Here is a 24291-nt window from a genome sequence, read left to right on the forward strand (position 1 = left end):
CTTTCTATTTAGTTTTCCTCAAATGACACTCATAACATGTAACCACACAAAACGTATTTCAAAAAAACTCTAAGTATTGTGGGTTGAATAGTGTCCTCCACAAAAATTAAGTCCAACCAGAAATTAAGAATGAAATCTTATCTAGAAATAAAGTATTTGCAAATGTAGTATATTAAAGATAATGAGATGAAAGCATCTAGATTTTGACTGGGTCCTAAGTCCAAAGACTGGTGTCCATTTAAGAAGAAACTAGGACACACAGAGATACAGAGAGGGTGGAGACGTGATGATGGAGGCAAAGATAGGAAGGATGCATCTATAAGCCAAGGGACGTCAGGCTTGCCGACAGTCACCACAAGCCGTGTAGAGGTATAGGAGGGTTTCTCCCTCAGAGCTTCTAGAACAAATCAGCCCTGAAAACACCTTCATTTTAGACTTCTGAACTCTGAGAGGATGAATTTATTGGTTTGATCCTCTCAGTTCATGATAATTTGTTACGGCAGCCCTAAGAATCTACATAGTAATGTAAAATAACTAAACTAGATACATAGTAATGTAAAATGACTAAACAATGCCATCAAATAATCCCAATCAAAGCTTTCTTCTCTCTTCTGGCCATTTGTTGTGTTTCTACTTTTGGTCATTTGAGGGGCTGGGGTTAGGACTTATACCTGCTACTGCTAAGCAGAATGTACACTGCTAAGCTGCCTGATTAAGGGCTAATTCACGGCTCAAAAGTGAAGTCTCCATTATTTTTTTCTATAATCACCTATGCTCTTGTCAGCCAAAGCACTTGGCACTTGTGAATTATTGGTGTTTATGAAAAGTATATAAATCAGTCAGCTTTCCCATGCTGCCTCCAAGAGAAAAAAATATAAGAAATAAAAAAATAAGTAATAGCCAGTATACAATAGTAATGTTTGTTGGTAAGTTTAAGTTGGTCTCTGCTTAGTTTTGGAATCAGCATGGAAAATAGCATGAATGTCTACATTTTCTTAGATGAAGGGCTGACAAGAATTTTTTTTTTCATTTCTTTGTCAAGAAAAACAAAAAGCTAGCATGTATTTTAAATTCAGCCCTTTGGAGAGCTACATTCATTCATCTCTGAGCTGAGTCTCATGGTATTCATGACACTTGATGGCAGATCACCTTTGATGCCCCCAAGCAGCAAAAGGAACAGCCAAGGAAATGGCATCAGAAGAAGCCAAAGGCACTTGGACCCTTGGGAGTCTGATAGGCAAATAAAGAATAAAGTAGATTTGCCCTAAGTCTAGTTCCTTCCTATCTGGAGAGCACTTCACATCCAGACTCCCTGTTACACAACTTCAATGCAAGCTTGCGGCTCCTCCTTCCTAGGCACATTTCCATACTGAATTAGGACATGGTTTTCAAACTGAAAATCTAATCAACAGCTTCAGTCATGTTTATGGCTCCCCAAAGCCCTCAAGATTAGTTTCTCATTCTTTCATGTGGCTGAAAAGGATTTCTTGGCATCACTTTGGATATCTATCTTTCTAGCCCCAACTCTTGTCAGTTCTTTCCTTAGCAAGAATTACCTGAGTTCTCCAATTGCTCTTTGAATTCTCTCAGCTGAGGACATGTGCATTTACTTACCTTTTGTCCTTCTGAAAACTGCACTCCATCCCTATTTCTTGTATTCTTGGGTTGTTAAGATCATGGCTTCTAATGCTAGACTGAGTAGTTTCAAATGTTTCCCTTTGTAAATTTGGGAAAATTAGCATTTTCCTCATAGAATTAAAGCTTAAATAAGATAGTTAAAGCCAAGTCAGTATATGTAATGGTTCATAAATTGTCAAAGATATCATCATCATCATCTTTCAAATCCCAGCTGAGATAACATTTGCACTGAAATGCATTCCCTGACTTCACAAGATTCAGTTAGATGAAATTAACAGTAATTATCAGTACATCCCAAATATTAATTCTTAGATTCATTAATTCTAATTCTAAAAAATTATGCTATGAAAATAATCAAAGGAAAAGCATTTATTATTGCAATACTTAGAAAATCAAAATGGAATAAGGCAGACATTGTCATTTAGATGTATCAGTCACATAATGGATCATTATGAAATTTTTCAAAATGTTCCATTAAAAATAAAATTTCACAAATGCTAATTAGCAGCAGGGAAAATGTTTATATTTTTAATTGAATAACAGCAGAGATTGAAATCGACAGCACAGCATAGAAAAAATAATCCTGAAATTATAAGTACCAATAGTAGTTATTTTGTAGTATCAAAATTGGGTATTTTTTCTCTTTATAGTTCTGAATCCTACAAATAGTTCATAATAAGCAGTTGTGATTTATATAGTAGCATAAAATAATAACCTTAAATTTAATAAAATGATACAAACATGTAGGAAAAAGTTTCACTTATTTAACCAAGTCCATGCCGCCGAGATGTGTCACATATTTTCCTGCCTCACTTTTCTGCTATGGTGAAGAACATAGAAATAGGCTGATAAAGTATGTGAAGAAAGGGAAACCATGAATAGAAATGAGGAGAAAGAAAAGCTGGATGTTATACTCATCTTTATAAAATGTTTATAAAGTCAAAGTAGTATCATGGTAGAAACTGTTTATGGTCAAACTCTCAAGTGAGAAAAATAGGAACCAAAATTCAAAAGTAGGTGAACCTTGAAAGAATAAACAGAAAATGTCAAGGGCTTCTCTCATACTGGGAATCAGCCAGTTTCCCTGCTCATAAAAGAAAGAAAAAAATCTTTCGTTGATTATGAGTCAGAAAAAAATTGAACTCATGTTTTTCATCTCCGTAAACTATCCCCGTCATTTAATCTTTATATTGGGAAGAAGACAATATAGCGTAATGAATCAGAGGATGCTATTTCATTTTCTTATTTCATATTTGAGTTTGGTCTACTGTAATTATGGTGTTTATGAAGTTTAAACTGATGTAGCAAAAGAAATAAAGAGTAAGTATTCATCGACTTTTCATGGAACATTTCTTGAGAAGAAAAATTTACATTGGGAAGAACAGGAAATGTATGAGAGGGTTTTATTGACCAATAATTTTAATTTTTAAGAAACTTTCATTGTGACAAATTGGGAAAAAAATATGAATCTATTTCTAAATAAATACACTTTAAACCAAAATGAGGAAACCTTAGCAAGAATGTTTCATAGTTACAGGAAGACAGAGTCAAAACAAAAACAAAAATACCTCACTCCAATCCATGTGAAGAAAGAGCTGAGAAAAAACCAGAAAATTATAAATGAGGAGATCTGCCCTTGGCTGTAGGCAAGATCTCTGAGACAGTAATAAGGAATGAGGTTACCAAACATCCAGAAAGATATGAGCTGATAAAACTTAATCAGGCTAGTTTCACAAAGGGCAAATCCTTCCTGACAAATTTGGTGGCATTTTTGCATGGCACAGAGGGCAGGGGAAGTACATGACTGGAATGAGAGAAATCAGCTCGAGAAAGTAGAAAGGCATAGATGGCATATATGGGAATGAGATATAGTCTTAGCTTTCCAAAGGAGGCTGCTTGGGTAACGTTTAGCGCCCAATCCACTGATTTCATTAAGATATTCATGTTGACAGTAAGCATGATGCAGGACTGATGGATCAGCATGCTTACTTGTGATACTGTGTTACCAAAATTATGTCTGTTATCATCAAATAATGTACATTTGGGGTACATATCTATGTTTGCTCTTCTCAGGTTTTTAGAGTGGTTTTCTCTAAACCACTCTCATTTATTTTTCTTTTTCCAAATGTTTTCCTTTCAGTTTATTATTGGTGTATACATGGAAATCAATGCCATTCAAGCAGGCACAATCTTATCTCAGAGAGCAACCAGTGGGGCCACTGTAATAACTCAATGATAGTAATAGGTTTTGTAGGATTTTCTAACATCTTCACTCTGGGACATTTTAGGAAAGTGACTTTCGGTGCTTTGTGTTCTTGGCAGCATGCTGTTATTTTTCAAAGGTTAATGTTGAAATGTTCTAAATTGGGGAAGTAATAGGGTCAAAGACCCACAAGTTCAAAAGAGAGAATCTGACTTTACTTCTCAGTTAGTCCCTAGCTTCAGCCTACAAAAAGGCTTGTCCCTTTCATCCTAAAAATATAAATGATCAAAAATGAAACACATCCAAACAGCCTCTCTAGGCCCTGTTGTGGTTTCTTCTTCCCTCTCTCTTTCTCTTTGCCATCTGACTTCTTTGTAGAGTATTTTACACACCCTGCTGTAGTTTTCCTTTAATCTTCAATTAACCTTAAACTTGGCCTTTATGTCTCAATTCATCTTCACTTTGATAATGAAATTTCTCCTAAAGAAGATAAGAGATTTCTTGATGACAAATGCAATGTTTTGTTGTTCTTGTTTTTTCATTATTACTCTCTAATGTATGACAATCTAAACTATATCCTCTATTCAAATCTCACTTTTCTCGGCCTCCCATATGCTCGGTATGACCAACAGAATAATGGCCCCAAAGTTGTCCATGTTCTAATCCCGGAACATATGAATATGCTAGATTACATGGCAAAGGGGAATTAGGTTTGCAGATGGAATTCAGGTTGCCAATCAGCTAATCTTAACAGGGAGATTATCCCAGATTATCTCGATGAGCCCCATGTAATCACAAGCGTCCTTAAAAGCAAGGGACAGAGACAGAAAAATAGGAGGAAATGTGACTATTGAGAAATAGTCAGAATTATTTGATGTGAGAAGGACCCAATGTATTGTGTTGGCTTTGAAGATGAGAAAAGGGGTACACAAACCAAAAAACACAGGCAGCCTGTGAGGAGCTGGAGAAAAGTAAGGAAAACGCTTGTACTCTGAGTTACAAGAAGGGGATGGAGCTCAATGAGACCCATTTGGAATGCTGACCTACAGAACTGTAAGAATGAATTTGTGTAGTTCTATGCCACTAACTAAGCTTGAGGTTATTTATTATGGCACAGTAGAAAACTAATACAATGATCCTGTAAAATAGTCTCAACTTCTCATATAGCTCTTCCACAGGATTTTTTGATTCTTTTCTCTCTTTTGTCAATTTCACAGATGTTGGTGCCCCATGGTCTTCCAAGTTCAGTTTTCCTTTTACTCAATTCCATATTGTCACTAATTTTTTATAACACAGTGCCACCCAGTTCTGCCTCAAGTGCTGTTTATTGCTAGCTACTGATTCTACATCTGTGAGTCCCTGTGGCTCTTCAAATTTAAAATGTGTTAATGATATTTTTTTAAACAGCAAAATCATGAATCTTAAACAAATATAAATTAACCCATCTGAAAGATTTTATTCAACAAATTAATTAATACGGGTACCAGTAAAATGTTGCAACTTGTTTAAGGTAGAATTTCAAGCATGCACAACTGATAAGGAATGGTAAAACAAATTTAGGAATACATGCAAATGGTTGAGCATGGCAAAATTGCAGGTATGTAAATTATATCTCAAGGAAGCTGTTAACTAAAAAACAAGGCAAAACAAAAACCTGGTTTATCCACTACAGAAAAAGAGAAAACCAATTCCACTGTATACAATTCATTTACATTTCAATGGTTAAGAATCATTTGCATTCTTAATAATTTTCTCTCCCTTACATTGTTGTAAAATACATAAAATCCATTGAAAGGCTGAGTTAACCCAAAAAAAGTGGGCAGGATATGAAGTAATCTCTTTACGTCCATTTTGAAATCTTTCAAACTTTCCTGATATATCTTGTCATATAACTCTATTCACTTCATTCTCAAACTTCCTATTCTTCCTCTCTCATTATTTATCTTGGCTCAAAATACTCCTTCCTCCTTCCTAAGAAACTAAGGAGAAAAGTCAGAAGATAGTTTTTAACATGCTTTCAATCGCATGTGTATCAGTATACTTTCTTCTTGTCTCTATTTACTATCCTCCTCTTACTGTGGAAGAGATCTTTCTTTCTTAGGCGAGTCACTTACATAGTGTACTAGATACCTCCTCTGTCATGTACTCAAGATCATCCCTCCAGGTATCTTCTCTCCATCGCATCCTTTGTTCTCACTCTACTGAATCAACCCCAGAAGCATGCAAATATGGTGCCATTTCTTGTCTCAACAAAATGTATCTTTGACCCTGCATCCTTCTCCAACACTATCCTAATTCTCTGGACTCCTTTATGGAAAAACTTGTAATTGTTTTCATACTGACTGCCTCCAATTCCTCTCTTCACATTGCTCCTTGACCACACTCCTTTCGGGTTTCATACTCCATTACAACTCTTGTCAAGTCTTCAGTGATCTCTACATTGCTAAATCCAATGGTATATTTTCCCTCCTTTGATTTGGCCCGTAATCCCTATTTGGCAAAGCTGACCATTCTCTCCTGTTTTAAATGCTTCTTTAATTTTAGATCATAGGTCATTACTGTCTTAGGACACCCCCTACAACATTAGCCACTCTTCCTCAGTCCCTTTACTGGTTCTCACTGTTCTGATCTTTAAATGTTGTTGTGACTTAAGGCTCAATTTTTGGACCTCTACTATACATATTCTTATTTTGATGACTCTAAATATATACTGTCCTCAGAACATCAGACCTGTAAACTCACATATTGAATGGTTCAGATGTATAAACTCACATATTGAATGGCCCCTTAGATATTTTTAGTAGGATGCCTAAAAGAAGCCCATGGGGCCTTTGAACTTGCTGCTCCTAAATTTTTTTCTTAATGCATGTCCTATTTCCCACTTTCTTTAGATCCCTGTTCAAACGTTACCAGACCAGTAATATCTTCCTTTACCTCATTTTATAAAATAACACCTCATTTCAACCCAGAATTCCTAACTCCTGTATTTTTTTCCACAGCTCTTAAAACCACCTCATGTACCATGTTACCTGTTGACTTATTTTGTGCCTCCCCCGATTAAAATACAAGCTCCATTAGAGCAGTAATTTTAGCAGTTTTTTTCACTGCCATATTTCTGGACCCAAAGGTATTTCTCACACACGGTAAGCTCACAAATAAATGCTTGTTCAATAAATGAATGAAAAATGAATCAAATTTGTATCTACTTACTCACCTCCTTTCATCCTCACTGCCCTCATCTTTCTCCTTTTTTCCTTTAACAGTTAAGGACTTCAACATAATGCATTCTTGCATTCATCCATAATAGCTAGCTCAGAATGAGCTCTCAAAATGACTTTGCCTCATCTCTCACATCAAATCAGCTAATCTATTCTGTTGATACTGTCTCTAAACATTTCAGAATAGCTCTCACATTGTTCTCATTCTCTTCATTCCTACTGACAATGCCCCAATTATCTCAGTGTTTTCAAGTGTTTGATAATCTCCTTGATCTTTGGTTTCTCTTCCCTTATGCTTCCTCCAGTTAGTAGATATAAGCACCGTCTTCCTCCTGATTAAAAACTAAAAACATTTCCATGTTTTCTAACTGTTTACATATCAAGTTCAAATCTCTGTCATGTCATTGAAGGTTCTTCATAACTTTTCTAAATCTACCATTCTATCCTATTTCATCATTCTCCTACCTTCCAGACTAGATTTATTTTTTGAATGTCAGATATTTTCATATCTTTATTCAAGCTATTCTTATAATTTCCTTCCTATACCCTTCCCTTTCAAAGTCATTCTCATTTTAATTCTTTTACACTCAACTCAAATAATGCATCTTTTGCACTTCTATAACCTCTAGAAAGAATTAATTACTTCCTTCTCTGGACTCCCTTACAAGTAAAAGTGTTTGGTATGATGTTTATACTGTAACATTACAGTTAGCTAACTGTTTTCATGTTAGCTTCTTTTTCTGGAGTATATATCATAGTGACTTAGAATGTGGGTTCTGAAGTCAGACCGCCTAAATTCAACATTGGATTCTACCACTGTCTAGCTGCTTGATACTATGCAAGTTCCTTAAATTCTTTAAATCTCAGTTCCTTCACCCTTAAATTGGGGCTATTAAAACCTACCTGACAGATTTCTTCTAAGGATAAAATAAAATAACTCATGTGTAAGTTTAACTTTGTCCTTGGCAATTACAGTATACCAAATTGCTCTTATTTGATTATGAGCTTCTTGAATGCAATTCTTTTGTTTATTTTACATTGTCAGTGAATAAAGAAGGTTAGACACATAATCAGAGCTAATAGAGTTTGGCTGAATTTACTTATGTTAGACTTTATGACTGTGTGCTGGCAATATCTATATAAGCAATGATATAGAATTTATTTATTTAGCTTTAAACTGAAGAGATCAACAGATTGTGAAATATATGGTAATGCACACTTATTACTATGATTTACTTTATGATCTGTGTGCCATATCCATTATGTCATATACTTTTCAGGCAGGTTTAATGCTTAGCCTCCAAATCACTAGGTCATATCAATGTCTGACTGGACTGACATAATCTAGGTCTTTTGCACCATGTGTATACCATTAGATCATTCTGCTAGAGTAACTTATATAAAAATAACTAGAATGATTCTGTTGTGTTCAAAGTAGCTTCTCAATTAAGAATTATCTTCTTAAATGTGTATTGTATGAACAAAACATCAAGCATGACCACTATCAGGTATATGTTAATCTCCTCTTCAGATCTTTGGTGATGTCTTGAATTAAGGGGGTTGCTGATTATCTAGGTTGTAAAATGAATACCAATTTCAAAGTATAGCTTGAATCTAACTAACGCTTGAAGTTAAAGCTATTTGGAATGTTTTTCCCCAGTTTTATTGGGATATAATTGCCATATAACACTAAGTAAGTTTAAGGTGCACAATGTAATGATTTGATATATATACCTGTTGTAAAATGATTATTGTGTAAGTTTAGTTGACACATTCATCACATTGCATAGCAACAATTTATTTATTTATTTTAGTGATGAGAACTTTCAAGATCTATTCTCATCTTAAAACTGAAAGTGTATATCTTTTGACCTCCTGCACCTGTTTCCCCTCCCCCGATTCTTCCTCATTCCCACCCCTGGCAGCCACCAGTCTGTTCTGTTTTTATGAGTTAGTTTGCTAAAGAGATTCCACATATAAGTGATATCATACAGCATTTGCCTTTCTCTGTCTGACTTATTTCACTTGGCATAATGCCCTGAAATTTCATCCATGTCATCACAAAAGGCAGTATTTCCTTTATGGCTGATTAATATTATATATGTGTGTGTGTGCATGTGTATATATGTGTGTGTGTGTGTGTGTGTGTATATACATTTTCTTTATCCATTCATTGGTTGATGAGGACTTGGGTTGTTCCCGTTTCTGGCTATCATATATAATGCTGCAATGAGCACGGGAATCTATACTTTTGAAATAATTTCAAATATATCTGTAGACTGTACTACCATCAAAGCATTACTAGAATAAAATTCTCTTATCACGAGAATTTAAAGGCAGCAATTCTAAAAATTGGTCTTTCTACCCCAGCCCTCGCTGCAGAGCCACATCAGGATACCTAGCTATTTACTGGACAGCTAAATCTGTGAGACCCAAGTTCCCATGAAAATCAGCATCTGCAAACCTGAATTAATATATATTTTTTAACTACGAAACCACCTATTTTTTCCTCTATTTAAAAAAAACAGTAAATCCCTCATCCGTCTTTACTGTTTTCTTTCCCCTTCATAATTCTCCCAAATCCAGTCCAGTGACAAATCACTTCTTCATATTTGCTTTCAATTCTCACTCTCACCATCTCTGTTTAAGGTGTATCTCTCCACTTGGATTATTGCAATAATCCCATTACTATTTTTACACTCTACTTTTAGCCTCTTTGTTCCCCAACATAGCTGATAAGGTTTATTTTCTCTTTTTTCTTTCCCTTAAAAAATAAGCCTGACCTATCTTCTCTGTATAAAACCCTTCACTAGCTAAATAAATATCAAGAGATAGTGGAAATCCCATTCAGAGATCTACAGTCAGATTTAAGACTCTGGTCTGCTTCTAATTCTTAAGTAATGCACTTCACCTCCCTGGAATTACTCTTTCTCACCTGTAAATTTGGTGGAATGTTCCCTGAGTTTGTTTTTTGTTGTTGTTTTTTTTCTATTTTAACATTTTGTGAATTGCGCGGAAAACCAAGAGAAATTGGTGAATAGTGAAGAAGTTTGGGAGAGTGGGGCAGAGAAAGTGTTCTTTTTATAGAGCTTAAATTTTGGAGAAGCTTTAATAGACCTTAGTCTAGGGAAAGTTCAACAAGCTAAGTAACTGGGTTTGGAAACTAGGGCTGAGACTTAGGCATAGAAAGAAAATAAAGCTTCAGAAAGAAAGATAGGGTAGAGGCTCTTTAGTCCTGGGAGTACGCAGAATTCCATTGCATATACTGCAGTATGCCCAATCCTAGACTTGGAGTCAAACCTCAGTGTGAGTTCCAGCTCTGGAATATCATCAGCAGTGTGACCTTGAGGAAGGTATTCAACTTCTGTAAGCTTTAGTCAGGACTAGCTTACATGATTTGCAGGGCCTACTGCAAAGTGAAACAACAGGAAAGAATTGCTGTTAAAGATATTAAAAGATAAAACTTCTTTTCTTCCATGATATCTCCCTTGATCCAGTATGGTATTTTTATTTGCTATTTAATGTTACTCTTCCTTAGGCAGGGGGATATTTGCTGAGTGAGGCCAACCCTTCCAGGTCCTGAGGGCCTCTCTCCACTAATAGATGCAAGCACAGCCACCAGGTTCTGCCCTTCACTGGGTGCCCAACTAACATGTTGTACCCTGAGCCGCATCTCCATTCCACAGCAGATGGACAACCCTCAGAGGTGTTTGCACTCTCTGTGCCAGGATTTGCCAGATGCTTAGAGCAGGAGTGGGCAAGAGTATCACCTCCAAAGAGCATCCCACCATGAACGTGCTCTGGGGCTGCTAGCCCAGCATAGGGACTAGACCTGGCCCTGGGATCTACCCTGAGACACGGTAGCATGCTCACAGCACACCCTAACACTGGGTGAGCTGGGCCTGGAGGTGCTGCTGGGTGGAGGAGAGGAACAGAGTCCAGGAGGGGCCTGAGGCACTGGGAGGTGAGAACAAAAGGCCAAGAGCTTGTCCTGGGGAGGCAGGCCTGGAGGTGGTGGCAGGAGGCACAGTGCACTGGCAAAGGCTCAAGCATTCAGTGTTCTTCAGACTCATCGGATTGCACACACAAAACACAGAATTAGGGGTACCAGTTTTAAGAATGTTAAGATGGTGACCATAAACCATTAAACCAGAAGTGCCAGGCCCTCCTGAGAGCCAAGCCATGGCAATCACACTGGTTACACACACTGGTTTTAGTTTCCTCTTTGCTAAAACCAAACAAAGGCATCAAACTTCACTTCTTTGTGTGTGTGTTTGTGTGTTCTGTTTTTAATGAATTGAAAAATGATTTTAGAAATTGAACTCAGTAGAAGACATTTTGGTGGTGCCAGAAGTCTGGGAGAGGGAAACATATCGGGAGGGACAGGATTGTAACCCCAGGTTTCCAGGAACTTTCTATGCAGGTGTGATGTGTACACCTCCACTCTTACCCTGAGAAACCTGAAATTTATCTATGCCCAAACAATAAGATTCAAGTAAAATGAAGGTAAAATATTCAAGTAATAGAATAATATGCCTTTTAGTTCTGTGTTCCTTTAGACATGGGCCTTTTTGTGTCCTGGAGTTTGTTTGTGATAAACTTCTGAGAACAGTTGGTTGCCTGCCCAGTTTGTCTGCACTGTGGTTTGGAGAGAAAAACAGCAGACACTCGTCTTCCTTTATTGTTTATTTGAATCTTTCTCAAGGCTCTTTCACTTGCAAAAAAACCAGAAACTATACAGTTGATGGCTCATGTAACCCAATGTCAGGTCTCACTAGAATCTGGGATTGAGGATCAAAAAGCTCAGGGAATAAAGCCACTCTTTACAAAGTTATCCTTGTCTCCATCATTCTATTGCCTGTCTGTCTCAATCTCTGTCTTCATAAAGACTAGCATTCTTTAACTATACATGAGTTTTATGGAAGAAGGCTGCTCTAATTCCTGAACTTTATCTCTATGCAAGTAATAATCAAAGACTGCCATCTCTTAATATTATTTCACATTGTCGAGAGAGAGAGACGCAGCAACCCAGCAGGTCATATTCTCCTTTAGTCCAGTTAACCATGGCCAGAAGAATGGGACAAAGTTACTCAAACATGACTTTAAGGACTCATTCCTAAAGAGCTGATTCTCCATGAAGACATTCATGGATTGTTCAAAAATGCCAAAATGTGATTACCTTAGATGTGAGCAAGAGTTCTCAGTATTCAGGGGGTGACAATGAACTCTAGACACTGGTAGGTTTGATCCAATGTTGGAGTCAGAGCATAGGATTCTTTTTTTTTTTTTAATTTCATGGGAGATAAAAGAGGAAGAAAATGGGGCAGAACCCTGCATGCATTTTCAGTAACATTGTATGATTTTCTTTTATCATTTAAATGTATTCATTTTTCAGTGTTCATCTATGGCAAAGTTCTCCCATTAATGCCAAGTGAAACATTTTTTATAGAGTAGCATAATAATCATGATTTTATAGTAGTAGGTATTGTCAATACAATTATTTTAATCACTTATTGCTCAAAATACCAACACTCTTCCTAATCTAGTACATTTATTAAGTAAAAGTACTTGAAAAAGAATTTTGATTTGCTTTTAATGTCATATTGTCACATGTTTTCAGCTGTTCTTGTACAAAAAAAAACCAATGGTGTCCTTGGTTTCTGACAGTGTAGACAAAGCAACAAAGGTTGGCTATTATTTAATTCTTCCATTACAGTATGAAGAAAATCTAACAAAAGAAACCAAACAATTAATTGACAAGCTAGACTTTTTACTGATGTGAACTCAAGCTTTTCAATTTTTCATAATAACAAACATAAATAAATAAATAAAATACTGGCTGAGGAGAATTCACCAAGATCAAGCCTTTGTGTCTTCCAAAATAAGCCAAAGTTTGTTTGAAAATGCCTGATTCTATTAATCTTAAGTTCTTCATCCATTAAATGGGATAGAAATGTGTCTCACAAAAGGTGCCACAGGGATTTAATTTGTCAATTGGTATATGGAAAAGTCCTTTGAAAACCACAGGTCGCTCTCTCAAATGTAAGATATTGCTAAATCAAGTTATACCCCACATTTAGATTATATGAAATTTGAACAGTAGTTTTCTCTGAAAGTAAAAGAAGGTAAATAAATTAACATGTCTTGTCTGCCTCCTTTGTGCATGAAACTATGCTAGGGGCTTACTGTGCCTTGTCTCATCCCTGTTTTCCTTTCAGGGGGACTGAGAGTGGTTGGAAATTTTAAAGTCATAAAGATCACAAAAAGAACAGGAAAGCAATTAAGACCCCATCATCACAAATTAGATTACAACTCAACTTATTTGCTTCCAGTGCCTTTCTTTCATTTAAAAAAAATTAATTAATTTTTTAATATAATACATGTTCATTTTAAACACTCAAACTATGAAAACCCTTATCTCAAATAAAACTCTCCCCCAAAATAAAAATTGTTAAATTTGGTAAAATTGTAGCCATCTTTCTATTAGCATAAATATAGAGACTGTAGATTCATGTGTGGATAGATATATGCATAAAAAGAGAAAAATACTTTTATAAAAATGTGATCATACCATAGATACTACTTTTAACATCAAGTAAATTGTAGTTTAATAAAGTAAAAATAAAGCACAGTGAAAATGAAGAAAATATTGAATTTCTAATGAATGTTTTGAGACAACAAAGATATATGCATATATTATCTTTTTTCTAAAAGTACAAGATGCACAGAAAATAGTGGCATCAGAGTAATTATGCTTTTAAAAGTTATGACATATATAATCTATTAACTTTTGCTATGAAAGATATTATCATTTACACATATTTACTTATATACCCTTACCGACCCCTCATTTTACTGTTTATATTGTTTTTACATTACCTAAGTTTATAGCATTCATATTCTGTTCTATAACTAAAACTAACATGATTCGTAAGTATTATTTTTATATTTCAATATAGTAAATACACATCCTATTTCTCCTTCATTCTTGAGATCTCTACATTGGTTCCTTTTTTTTTCTTTTTCGTGTTACAAATGTATTTAACATTACTACAGAAAAACACAGCCGAAAGCTCATGCTTTTAAACCAGAACAGCAAAAAGTCAGTACAGGCTGTTACTACTTCCCAAAAAAAAAAAATCTATGATACACATTGGGAATTGAACTGCTAAGTTTTTCTTCTTTCTAGAGAGGTGATATCCATGTTTTCTGGCCAAACATTGTACTACACTGACATACTAAATCAAAGCACAGATGACTGGTAAAGCTGTTTGCTGTCTCCTACTTGTGCTAAGCTAAACCAGTGTAACACCCATCTTGGTAGGAAGATTTTGACCGAAGGAAGGGACTGCACTGTCCCTACCCCAACAGAAAACCTAATGAATTGATTTATACAGAAAGAGTTTTAGTACATCTTCATAAACACTCAACATGCTATGAGAAAAGGATGCCTTTTAGTCTACTTCCAGCATAACATACATTCATTAGTGCCCAGTCAAATAGGAATGGTAACACAGCAAGCATGTCTGCTTTCATACCACTAGTAACTGAAAAGCACAAAGCATATAATGCTTTGATCTTTAAGTGGGTAATCATGGAATTTCCAAGATTATGTATACTTGGTTAGTCTATTCATCTATAAAAATATATTTTTTAAAACGCTTAAAAGAGAATTCTAGAAACAGTGAGACTACATCAGGACTGGCAGAAAACAGTGATAGAAGGACTGCAAATGTGAGCATAGGAACATGTAGCTTTTTAAGTACATCTCTCTCAGTTGATTCCTACAGCCAAGATTAGCTGTGACAGGAGCTTCAGAAATTGCAAGATGGGCAGCTGGCTTGAGTAACATCCTAATAAATACTCCCAGTCAAAAACCTCATTGAGGCTGGAGGACTGAGACTTTGATGCATGTAACAAGCTTTGAGTGCACAAAAAGCCTTGGCAGGATATGCAAAGCCTGCTGGGCCAAAGAAAGTAGGTAATGGTGGGTTTTCCAAATGCTGACACACCAACGTGTAAGCTGGGGAAGGATCCCGGCAGGTGAAATGCTGGACTGGGGCTTGCTCCAGAGGAGCCTGACTCAGAAGCTCCTAAGAGAGAGGTCTACTCAGGGAGGTGTACTGGGGTAACTGAACACAGAAGGTGTTTCAATAGAAATAGGTCCCAGAAGGTCAGGCAATTTTCCTTTTGTACCCATAAATGCTTAATATTAACAAAGAGTTGCAGAACAGTCTTTCCAAGGTGTATTCTGTCATCATTAGGCAAAGCCTGTCCTAGTCTATTGGGCTGGCAAAATCCAAAAAGATTGCATTGCCTGGAGATGGGACCTAGGGCCTCAGATTGTTTTGGAAAGCTGACATTAAAGATGATATGCACAAAGAAGTCACCACTAAACCACTGCTTAAGTCCAGTCGCCTGCCTTCTTTTTCTGTAAGTTGTTGTGAAGGCCTCCCGGAAAAATCCAGGAATCCACTCCAGCGGCTGTCTTCAGTGTACCTCTCTACCAAAGAGATATATATTCTTTAAAAATGGGTGTGTAAGTGACTATTCTCTTCCGTGTCTTCAAACTCCTGGTAGTACTTGTCCATGAAATTTCTCTAATAACCTTATCTCGTCGGCTATGATAATGTCCTCTGAATAACCAAACACAGCATCCAATTCTGCATCAGAGGCGGAAGAGAAGGACAGTGCGAAACTCTCTTCTTTAGAGCGTCCAGCGCCGCCTCCTCTGCCACCTCCACCCATCGGCCTCCTTCCCCGCCCACAGCCCGGACCCAGGCACCCTGTGCTCTGCAGAGACCTGCAAGCTCGCGGCCCAGCCGGGCAGAGCCGGCCTCAGGCCCCGGGCGGCCACGCGTCCCCTGAGACCCTGCGCCGGCCAGGCCTCTCTTCGCGCGCAGCTCTGGTTCATTTTTAACTGGATGAATTTCCATTATTCACTCGTTTCTTTAAGAATCAGCATTTGTTATATTGCATGAGGGTTTTTTTCTTAATGTTAGAGAATGTTGAATGCCATTATATTGAAAGATACCTTGGTGGATATCTTTCAGTAATAATCTTGCTGATGATAGTTTTGTCACCCTTTTTTTTTTTCAGACTGCTGTACTTTTTGTTTTAATTGTCTTCTGTTGTTTAAAAATCTGAAGTTTATGTGATTTTCTTCTTTCACTCTTTTAGATGATATTCTGTTTCAACCTGGTCATCTTATAAAGTCTTTAACTTTGAAGATGGGTCACTTTTACAGATACCTTGGTGTTCAGTATTCTCTCTCAAATGTCCCTAGGACAAGGTGTGTTCTTTCAATTTATAGGAAATCTTCTTGATGAAATCTGCCAATACATTTATTTCATTCTGTCTCAGTGACATCAAGGATCTTTATGTTTGCTCATCTTTATCTAGTTTTCTTATCCATGACTGTTTTTTTTTCAATTGCTTTACTGTCTTTGCTTTTCAACTCCATTAATTACAGTTATCTCAAATCTTCCCTTTACATCAGTAATTTGACTTTCAGTAGGTGTCTGTTTTGTTTCTAATTCTAACTGACTTATTAGTTATTTAATGATGCTATTCAGTTATAGTTTGTATCCTTAAGTTTGCAATCTTGTAATTTATTGAGTTTAGTTATTTGTTTTCTTTCAATCTTACCACTGAATTATATTACATTTTTATAATTCATGTTCTCACTGTACAGTATGAAACAATTTTGAGAAATTTCCTAGGGTTCCTTGAGTTATTTCTTCTTCTAGATTGGGCATTTAATCTATCTTTGGCATGCTGTATTTTTCACTGTTATTATTGCAATATATTTGCATAGCCTTCTGTTTCTTTTCATTTGCTCATACTTGAGGAACTATGTATGGATAATTCACATATTCCTTTATAGAGAGAGGTATTTATTAACTTTTTTTCTCATAATATCAGGGACCTGTTCATTTCCTTCATCCTGGCTCCAGTTTGAAGGCTGAAGGAATGGTGGAATTGAGGAAATATGAGCCTTTATTAGAGCTGGGATGACTATTTTAAAGGCTTTTTTGGTGTTTTGTAGCAAGATTTTTAGTGGGTGATACATTGTTGTATTGTTTTTCAGTGGGCTTAAAAGGTTTTCCCTAGTGAGTGAATAGTCATAAAGCTCTTAGTCTGTGAAATAGTCAGCTTTATTATTGATGCTTCCCTGCTTCAGAAGCCCTGTTCTTTCTAGAAGCCCTGTGCCCCCCTCTTTAGCCAGAGAGGAAAAAGATTAAAGTACACTGTCCATGTACTTATAAATCTGCTTGTGTCCAGAATTGGAGGTCATTATGAGAATTTTCAGAAATTTGTCATTCTAGAAGTAAATCTAATAGGGACCTGGGACAGCAATACAGACTCAAGAGTTCTTTCACCTTCCTGAGGATGGCCTAACTCTTCATACTCCAGTTTTTGTTGTTCTTTTTTCTGTTTGATCATTTTTAATTAAATGGCATTGGAATTTGTCCCTTTTCTTATTCAGAAATTGTTCATTTCTGTTGCATACTTATTTATTTGTATTTGTAATTTCTTGCCTATTTGATTAGGTATTGGATAAGAAAAGTCTGTATTACATCTTCAATCCATTGTTTCTCAATCAGCCTTGACAGCAACACAAAGATGTGAGACTAGTATTTCTATTTTGCACTTGAGAGTTAAGGAACTTGTCTTGCATTATATAGCTAGTAACTGACTAGGGTAGAATTAAAACTGCTGCCTGTCTGCACTTGTGGTCAATAATGGAGTCTATTGAAACTACAATTTAAGACAAATTTAATAAAATAATTTATTTTACCTGGGTGCAAATATTTTGGAACAAAATGCGAAGTAAGTAGATCTGAGTGGATGGAAAAAACATTCAAGAGGGAATCAATACACCTAAGTTTAATTTTTTGCTATCTCATAAAGCAGATGGTGGATTTGGAAAAGATAATTCCACCTACTGGGTTTCAGTGTCCTTGTCTGTAATAATAATAAGGATGCTGATGATGATGACAGTGATGATGGTGGTGATTGTGCTGATATGATGACTACACATTTACTTGTACCAGCCGCAGTGTGGTATACTTTAAAAAGCAGTACATCATTAGATCTCAAAACAGCTGTCTGATATGCATATTTATCTATTTTACTAATGAAGATCCTGAGAATTGCCCAAATCTGCTGAGGTCCATTGACTCAAGGTCATATGCTCTTAGCCACTAGCTCTGTTGTCTTTCCAAAGCAAGAAGTCTGTCTGGCTTGAAGAATTAACAAAGACCTACTAACTTTGAGATTCTCTAGAGATGTGGTTGATATAGAGGAAATGACCATGCTCTTACATGTCCCTCTGTTAGAGTTTTAGGAGTAAAATAAAGTCTTAATATGATGAAGTTTATGCTGTGTGTTTTTCATTTGTGCATTAAAACACATACACACACACATAATTTCACCTTAAACATGAAAACTAAACTTCCTTCTCTTCTCCCTCCCTTCCTTTCTTAACAATTCAGTCCAAATGCCAAGAAATGGAGCTAAGTAAGGTAGACAGCCATGTGAATGTGGAAAATGAAAGCCAAAGCAGCCCAGCCTGAGGTGTTGGACTCTGAGGGGTAGGAAAGACAGCCATGCAGGGCAAGGAGTAGGGCTCTTGTCTCCACGTGAAGTGGCAGAGCCCAAGCAAAGCAAGAAGGACATGTCCATCATGGGGTTGCTTGGCACAGAATATTGGAGTCTGAGAAGGCTGAGGAGAGTGCTGAAGGAAGAAGCCTGGAGTCTCGTATTGAAGGCAAGCAAAGTGAGGCCAGGGAAGTGGTGTTCCTGTGTGAGGTCCTGAAGGAAGTGAGAAAGTTATCCACTTTGGAATTTGACCATGTAGAGTATCCAAAGTCACAGGAAATCCACATAGGAGGGAGACTCCACAAAGTGTCAGAACTTGATGTAAGGAGGAAGAGGACAGCCCAACATGTGGCATTAAAGCAAGTGTGGGAGTAAGCCTGGAAGCATGTGTCACAACTTGTGGGGTGTAGAGGATCTTCAAGAAGGGAAGAAAGTGGTGGCAATAATTGGAGATGACTTATACACAAGGAGATTGAACAAATGCATAAATACATTGAGGCCAATGGAAACCAGGGTTCTCATAGCCTAAATAGGCACAGCTACAAATATGGACAGAGAAAAATCAGAAAACCCACTATAGATCACTATAGATAATTGGAGGTATGTACTATGGATACATATATATGTATATATTTATAGAAATATATATATATATACACATAATTACATGTATTCATATGTATCTACATATACATATGCATATATATATATATATATACATAAAACCATGCACACATACTGAGAGAGGAAGAATACTTCAATGACCATAAGTACCCTTAGCATCCATATCATGGTTTCTAAATACCATTCTCGAATAATTTTAGATTTTCTTAGAAAAGAAAAAAAAAAGACTACACCCATGACTGGCAGGGGAAATATAAAATGATTCTGGAATACTTTCTTGTTCCAGAAAGTAAGGAAGAGTTCAAAGAATGGTAGGCGTATGTCAAAAAGACAGCTTGAATTGGTTCCTGAAGACCAAACTATTAAAAATTGGAGCATCAAAATAAGTAGTAATGAATTATAACTTTTTTATTAAAATAAGAAACCATGGATCCATACTGTCAGAGTAGACCATGCTAATAGAAATGCTTGAATAAAAAATATAAATGTTCAATGAGGAAGCGTATATTTGCTATATTGTTTCAAAGTACCTAACTACAAAAATTTATCAATTATAAAGGAAAAAAAAGAGCAACTTTATAGCAGAGAAGTCTGGCAGGCAGCGCCTTAATCAAGTGGACAAAGTGAACTTCAGCAGGAATGGGATAAGTGGAAGTCCTGCACCACCTGATAGGCAGTATGCAGCACAGCATCCCTGAATCTAGTCATTATGGAAGGGTAGATGCAGGGCTGCACCCAGTTGTGGAGGAGGCTGGAGGGACAGAGAGCAAGACAGTGGTCATTCCACTCTGGAGGGTAGGGAAGAGTCTTTTTCATGGTGATAATTTTTAAAAATGAGAGCCAATTTTCACTGGTCTTATTATTGTTTTTTAAAGTCTATAGACCCTTTTATTACCTAAACCCTCAGCATACCGCTTCTTCCCAGGGTGCCTACTCTGTCCGTGGCTGCTGACTGCTCAGACAAGCACAAATTGAGTGAAAATTTACCAAGTTACTGCCTTTGAAGGTGTTAAGGTCAGGAAAATCAAGGAAGGCCTTAGGAATTTTTCCACATTGAAGGAGACTAAAAAAAAAAAAACATAACAATTAAATAAAATCTGTGATTCTTGACTGAATCCTTTTGGTCTAAAGGATTTTATTAGGAAATAATGATGAAATGGGGTCTGAAGATTAGATACCAGTACTGAGTCAATATAAATTTCTTCATTTTGATGTCTAAGTTCTGGTTATATACAAGAATGACATTTGTAGGAAGTAGAAATGAATTTGGGAGGATGATGGGTCATCCCTTTGCAAAATTATTCTAAACAGTTTAGAAAAAATATGTCTTAATGCCATTCCTGCAACATTTTCTATATATTTGAGATTGTTTCAAAAACAGAAACTTTTAAAAACTGTGTATCAACTTGATGTCTAATACAGGCTTGCATTCATAGCAGGGCCAGGTGTTTTCATGTGTTATCCTTTTCTTTTTCCAGATGATCGTCTTTTGAGCCGCCCTATTTTTACCCAAGAACCACAAGATGTCATTTTTCCTTTGGATTTATCAAAATCTGAAATCATCCTGAATTGTGCTGCTAATGGTTCCCCTTCGCCCCATTACAGGTAACACCCTGCTTCTGGGCACCACACTGCTTTTTAGTTTGTCTTTGATGTAAAACATAGACACAATAAAGTGCTTCAGGTGACCTAATTTTAGACATACAGCTCAGTGGATTTTTACATAAGTGTACAGTTCTATGCCCATCACTCAGATGAAGATATATGCATGTCCAGCATCCCAGTGTGTTCGCACATGCCACTTTGCAGGCAGTTAACTACCCCACTATTTCCAGTACTAAGTACGTCCCTAGGTAACCACTAAAATGGCTGTGTCTTATTGACCAGCACTGCTCAGAATGGATATTCTGGAGATTGATGCTGTGCAGTACTATGTTGTGGTTAGAATTGAGGTAGGGGGAAAGGAAGAAAGGGAGAAATGGAAGGAGGGAGAGATGAAGGAAGCAAGAAGGAGGAAAGGAGGGAAAAATAGAAAGGAAGAAAGAACCACAGTAACACAGGAAGAATTAATGAAAATAAAGGGAAAGGGCCGGATAGGAAAGGGAAGGAAAAGTTGTATTTCCCCACTGTGAAATACTTTAAAGAACAAGCTCATTTTGCACTTCCCTCCCTCCAGTTTGGGGCTGCTGTCTCAGTCACCTCATGTGCAACGACTATGACAGTGCTTCCCTAAAAGGAATTAAACAAGATGGAAACTTTTATTTTGTCAGCTCAATTTCCTTGACTCTACTAGCATGTCCCCTCATCCAAAAGCACTGCTTTTAGAAAAATGTTTTGAATACAGCTATGTAACCTGCTAAGGCAGAAAAATAATTTATTATTATTTGCAGGTAGAAAAAAATTGTTATTTGTTTCTCACACATTACTTATAGAATAATAGGGAGGAAGGATCGGTAATGGTTTTGTTCTTACAAGGTTGCAATAGAGGCAGAATTTGATTCACATTGTGGGTGGAATTCACATTTTAAAAATACGTGTATATATTATGCTTGTATAAATAATAAGGATGCTTTGTTGGTAAGAACTACATATGCAGTGTGAATAAAAGAAAAAGCCAATAAGCATTAAAATTACTAGTGTAACTTTGGATTTTTAAAGTCTTCATTTTTGGCAGTGAAGATGAATCAATACATACAAAAGTTTAAGACCATTTTTGCAAAATAAGCTGGATTTGCCTACATTTTATATTGTATTAGAAATACCATATTTATATATAAAATTACTTGATCTTAAAATTATCTAGATTAATTAGCTAAATGACTTAAATGCACAAAACTAAAGATAACTCTCTCTTATCTTGTATTTTGTTGAGCTAATTTCAGCAGCTTTTTTTTTTACAACAAAAGAGCTGAGAATCTATGTCTTCTCATTATACTTACTAAAGCTTCCTTATCTTTAGCATACTCAAACCCGTGAAGCCCGTGTGCTAGGTGAACATCATTCACTTTACAAACTGGTTCACCCATTTTAGGGTTTGTTTGTTTTCCTTAAATAATGAGCTGTCTTGTTTAATTTAGCATATGGTTAAATATATAAAAATTTGACTAACATGTATTTGATTAATATGAAAATTTGAAAAATTTTCAGAAATACCTGATTTATTTTTGAGAACTAATTTGATTATCATTAAGGTTAATAGGGTTTGTTAGAGAATAGATACAATATATGAATCATTAGGAAATAAGAAATATTTGCTGAGTATAAGGAAAATAAACTGCTAATCTATTGTGTACTTATATAAGAATAGCTATTGGCTTGTAACAGGCAGAAATATATAAAACAGTGGTTCTCATGATATCTCACTAATTAGTTTTATCTATGAAGAAATACTCTGACTGAAGAGACTACAAATTCCAATGTTGTTGAATGGCTTCTGTTTCTAAGATACTTGTAAATTTGGAGACTAAAGACAGGTAATTTAGCTTTTATTTCCAATCCTTATAACCTGGTTTAGCTCATCTATTAATATTATAGTATAAAATACTCATAGACAAGAGGCTTTAGAAAGAGAATGAGAAAAGACTAAGTTTTTAAGGTTTAAATGTCAGACTCAGACCCAATATCTTTGATAATAAAGCAAAGGGCAGAGGTATTACAGATAATTCATATTAGCAACAAAATGTGAAATTTTAGTTTTACTATAACCCTTTATAACTTAAATTTAATTTTTAAAAACCTCACTTATAACCATATTCACCTTGGGTTGTGTGTATATGTATGTGTGAAACTGAAGGAAAAATCCTTAGGATACAGATTCTAACAGTCTTTGGGGTTATTTGGATATAGTAGAAAGCCATACAGAAGAGCCTGGGATTAAAACTTAGAATTACAGTCTCTAGTTACAGTTCTGCCTTTCCATTTGTGACCTTGGAATCATCATTTTATTCTTGTGGACTCAGCTTTCTTAACCATAAAGTCATGGTGTGCTTGATTTGAGATGTTTTCTTTCAGTAAATTCTCTTTAGCAAATTAAATCTCACCCCTGGGGGACATAAGCAATATCTAAAGCAGAGCCTTGAAAACAGTTTAAAAGCAACTTCTCTGAAGACACTTCCAGTGGAGTAAACACCTTCACAAACAGGATTTCAGTGAAAGCAACAGAATATAGAAATATTAGGCAACTTCGGGCAAAATTTTCACCTGGAAAAGATTGTTCTTTATTCATCTAATGACTGGATGACACATGAGAATTAAAGTCTATCTAGGAAGCTTTGCAAAGGAAAGGAAAATGGATTAACCAAAGATGTCACTGGGTAGGATTGCTTAAGTCTAGGATACTAAAACAGCAATGAGCTGAGTTCCAGCTCAGAATATATATTTTATTTGGGAAAATGAAGCATCACACAGATAAATGATTTCTACATAGGATTCACTCTTTATCAGAAAAAGGTCTTTGAATGTCATAGAGGTTACACATCGCCTCTTGACCTCGTCACAAAAGGAGGCACCTTTCTGTAATTTGGTGTACTCTAACCTTACCTTTCATAAAGATATCCCTGAGTCTGGATAAGCTCTGGGTATCTTTAACTGAAAATCATAGCAGTAGTCTCTCTGCCCTCATATTTTCATTCATTTCCTCACTTGGCCTTCTTAATAATCCCATGCAATAAAGCAGGATATATATTATCATGCAAATCTTATAATTGATAGATATGACTTCTGGAGAAATCCAAGGATGCACAGCAATAGAAGTTCAAAGGTAGACCTAGGAGTCTTTCCAAAGGGCAATGGTATCAAAGTCACAGTGCCTTACACACCTAGAGAGACTTAGAATTTTAGATTTTGGAGTTCTTCTTCAGAGGTTTAGGGATGGGCCCAGAAATAGATATTTTTAACAAGCACTCCATGTAATTCTAAAGCAAGGTCCAGTTTTGTAAAGGGTGACACACACATAACCCTGTGTTATCTAAGGATAGCAAACAGAGCCCCAGCCATTATATTCTT

At 36.2% G+C, this 24291-nt stretch overlaps 1 protein-coding gene and 1 pseudogene across 3 annotated transcripts in view; one reads left to right on the forward strand and one right to left on the reverse strand.

Annotated features, from left to right (window-relative positions):
• Positions 1–24291, forward strand: part of CNTN6 (contactin 6) — a 272282-nt gene that overhangs the window by 95722 nt on the left and 152269 nt on the right. For all 3 annotated transcript variants that reach the window (XM_037019376.2, XM_037019377.2, XM_073230945.1), the window contains one exon: positions 20766–20892. In XM_037019376.2, coding sequence (XP_036875271.1) covers positions 20766–20892 — 127 coding nt within the window. The remainder of the gene's footprint in view (positions 1–20765; positions 20893–24291) is intronic.
• Positions 15390–15807, reverse strand: LOC118972564 (ADP-ribosylation factor-like protein 2-binding protein pseudogene; annotated as a pseudogene).

The sequence above is a fragment of the Manis javanica genome, chromosome 3 (assembly GCF_040802235.1).
Source record: "Manis javanica isolate MJ-LG chromosome 3, MJ_LKY, whole genome shotgun sequence".
Classification (NCBI taxonomy): Eukaryota; Metazoa; Chordata; class Mammalia; order Pholidota; family Manidae; genus Manis; species Manis javanica.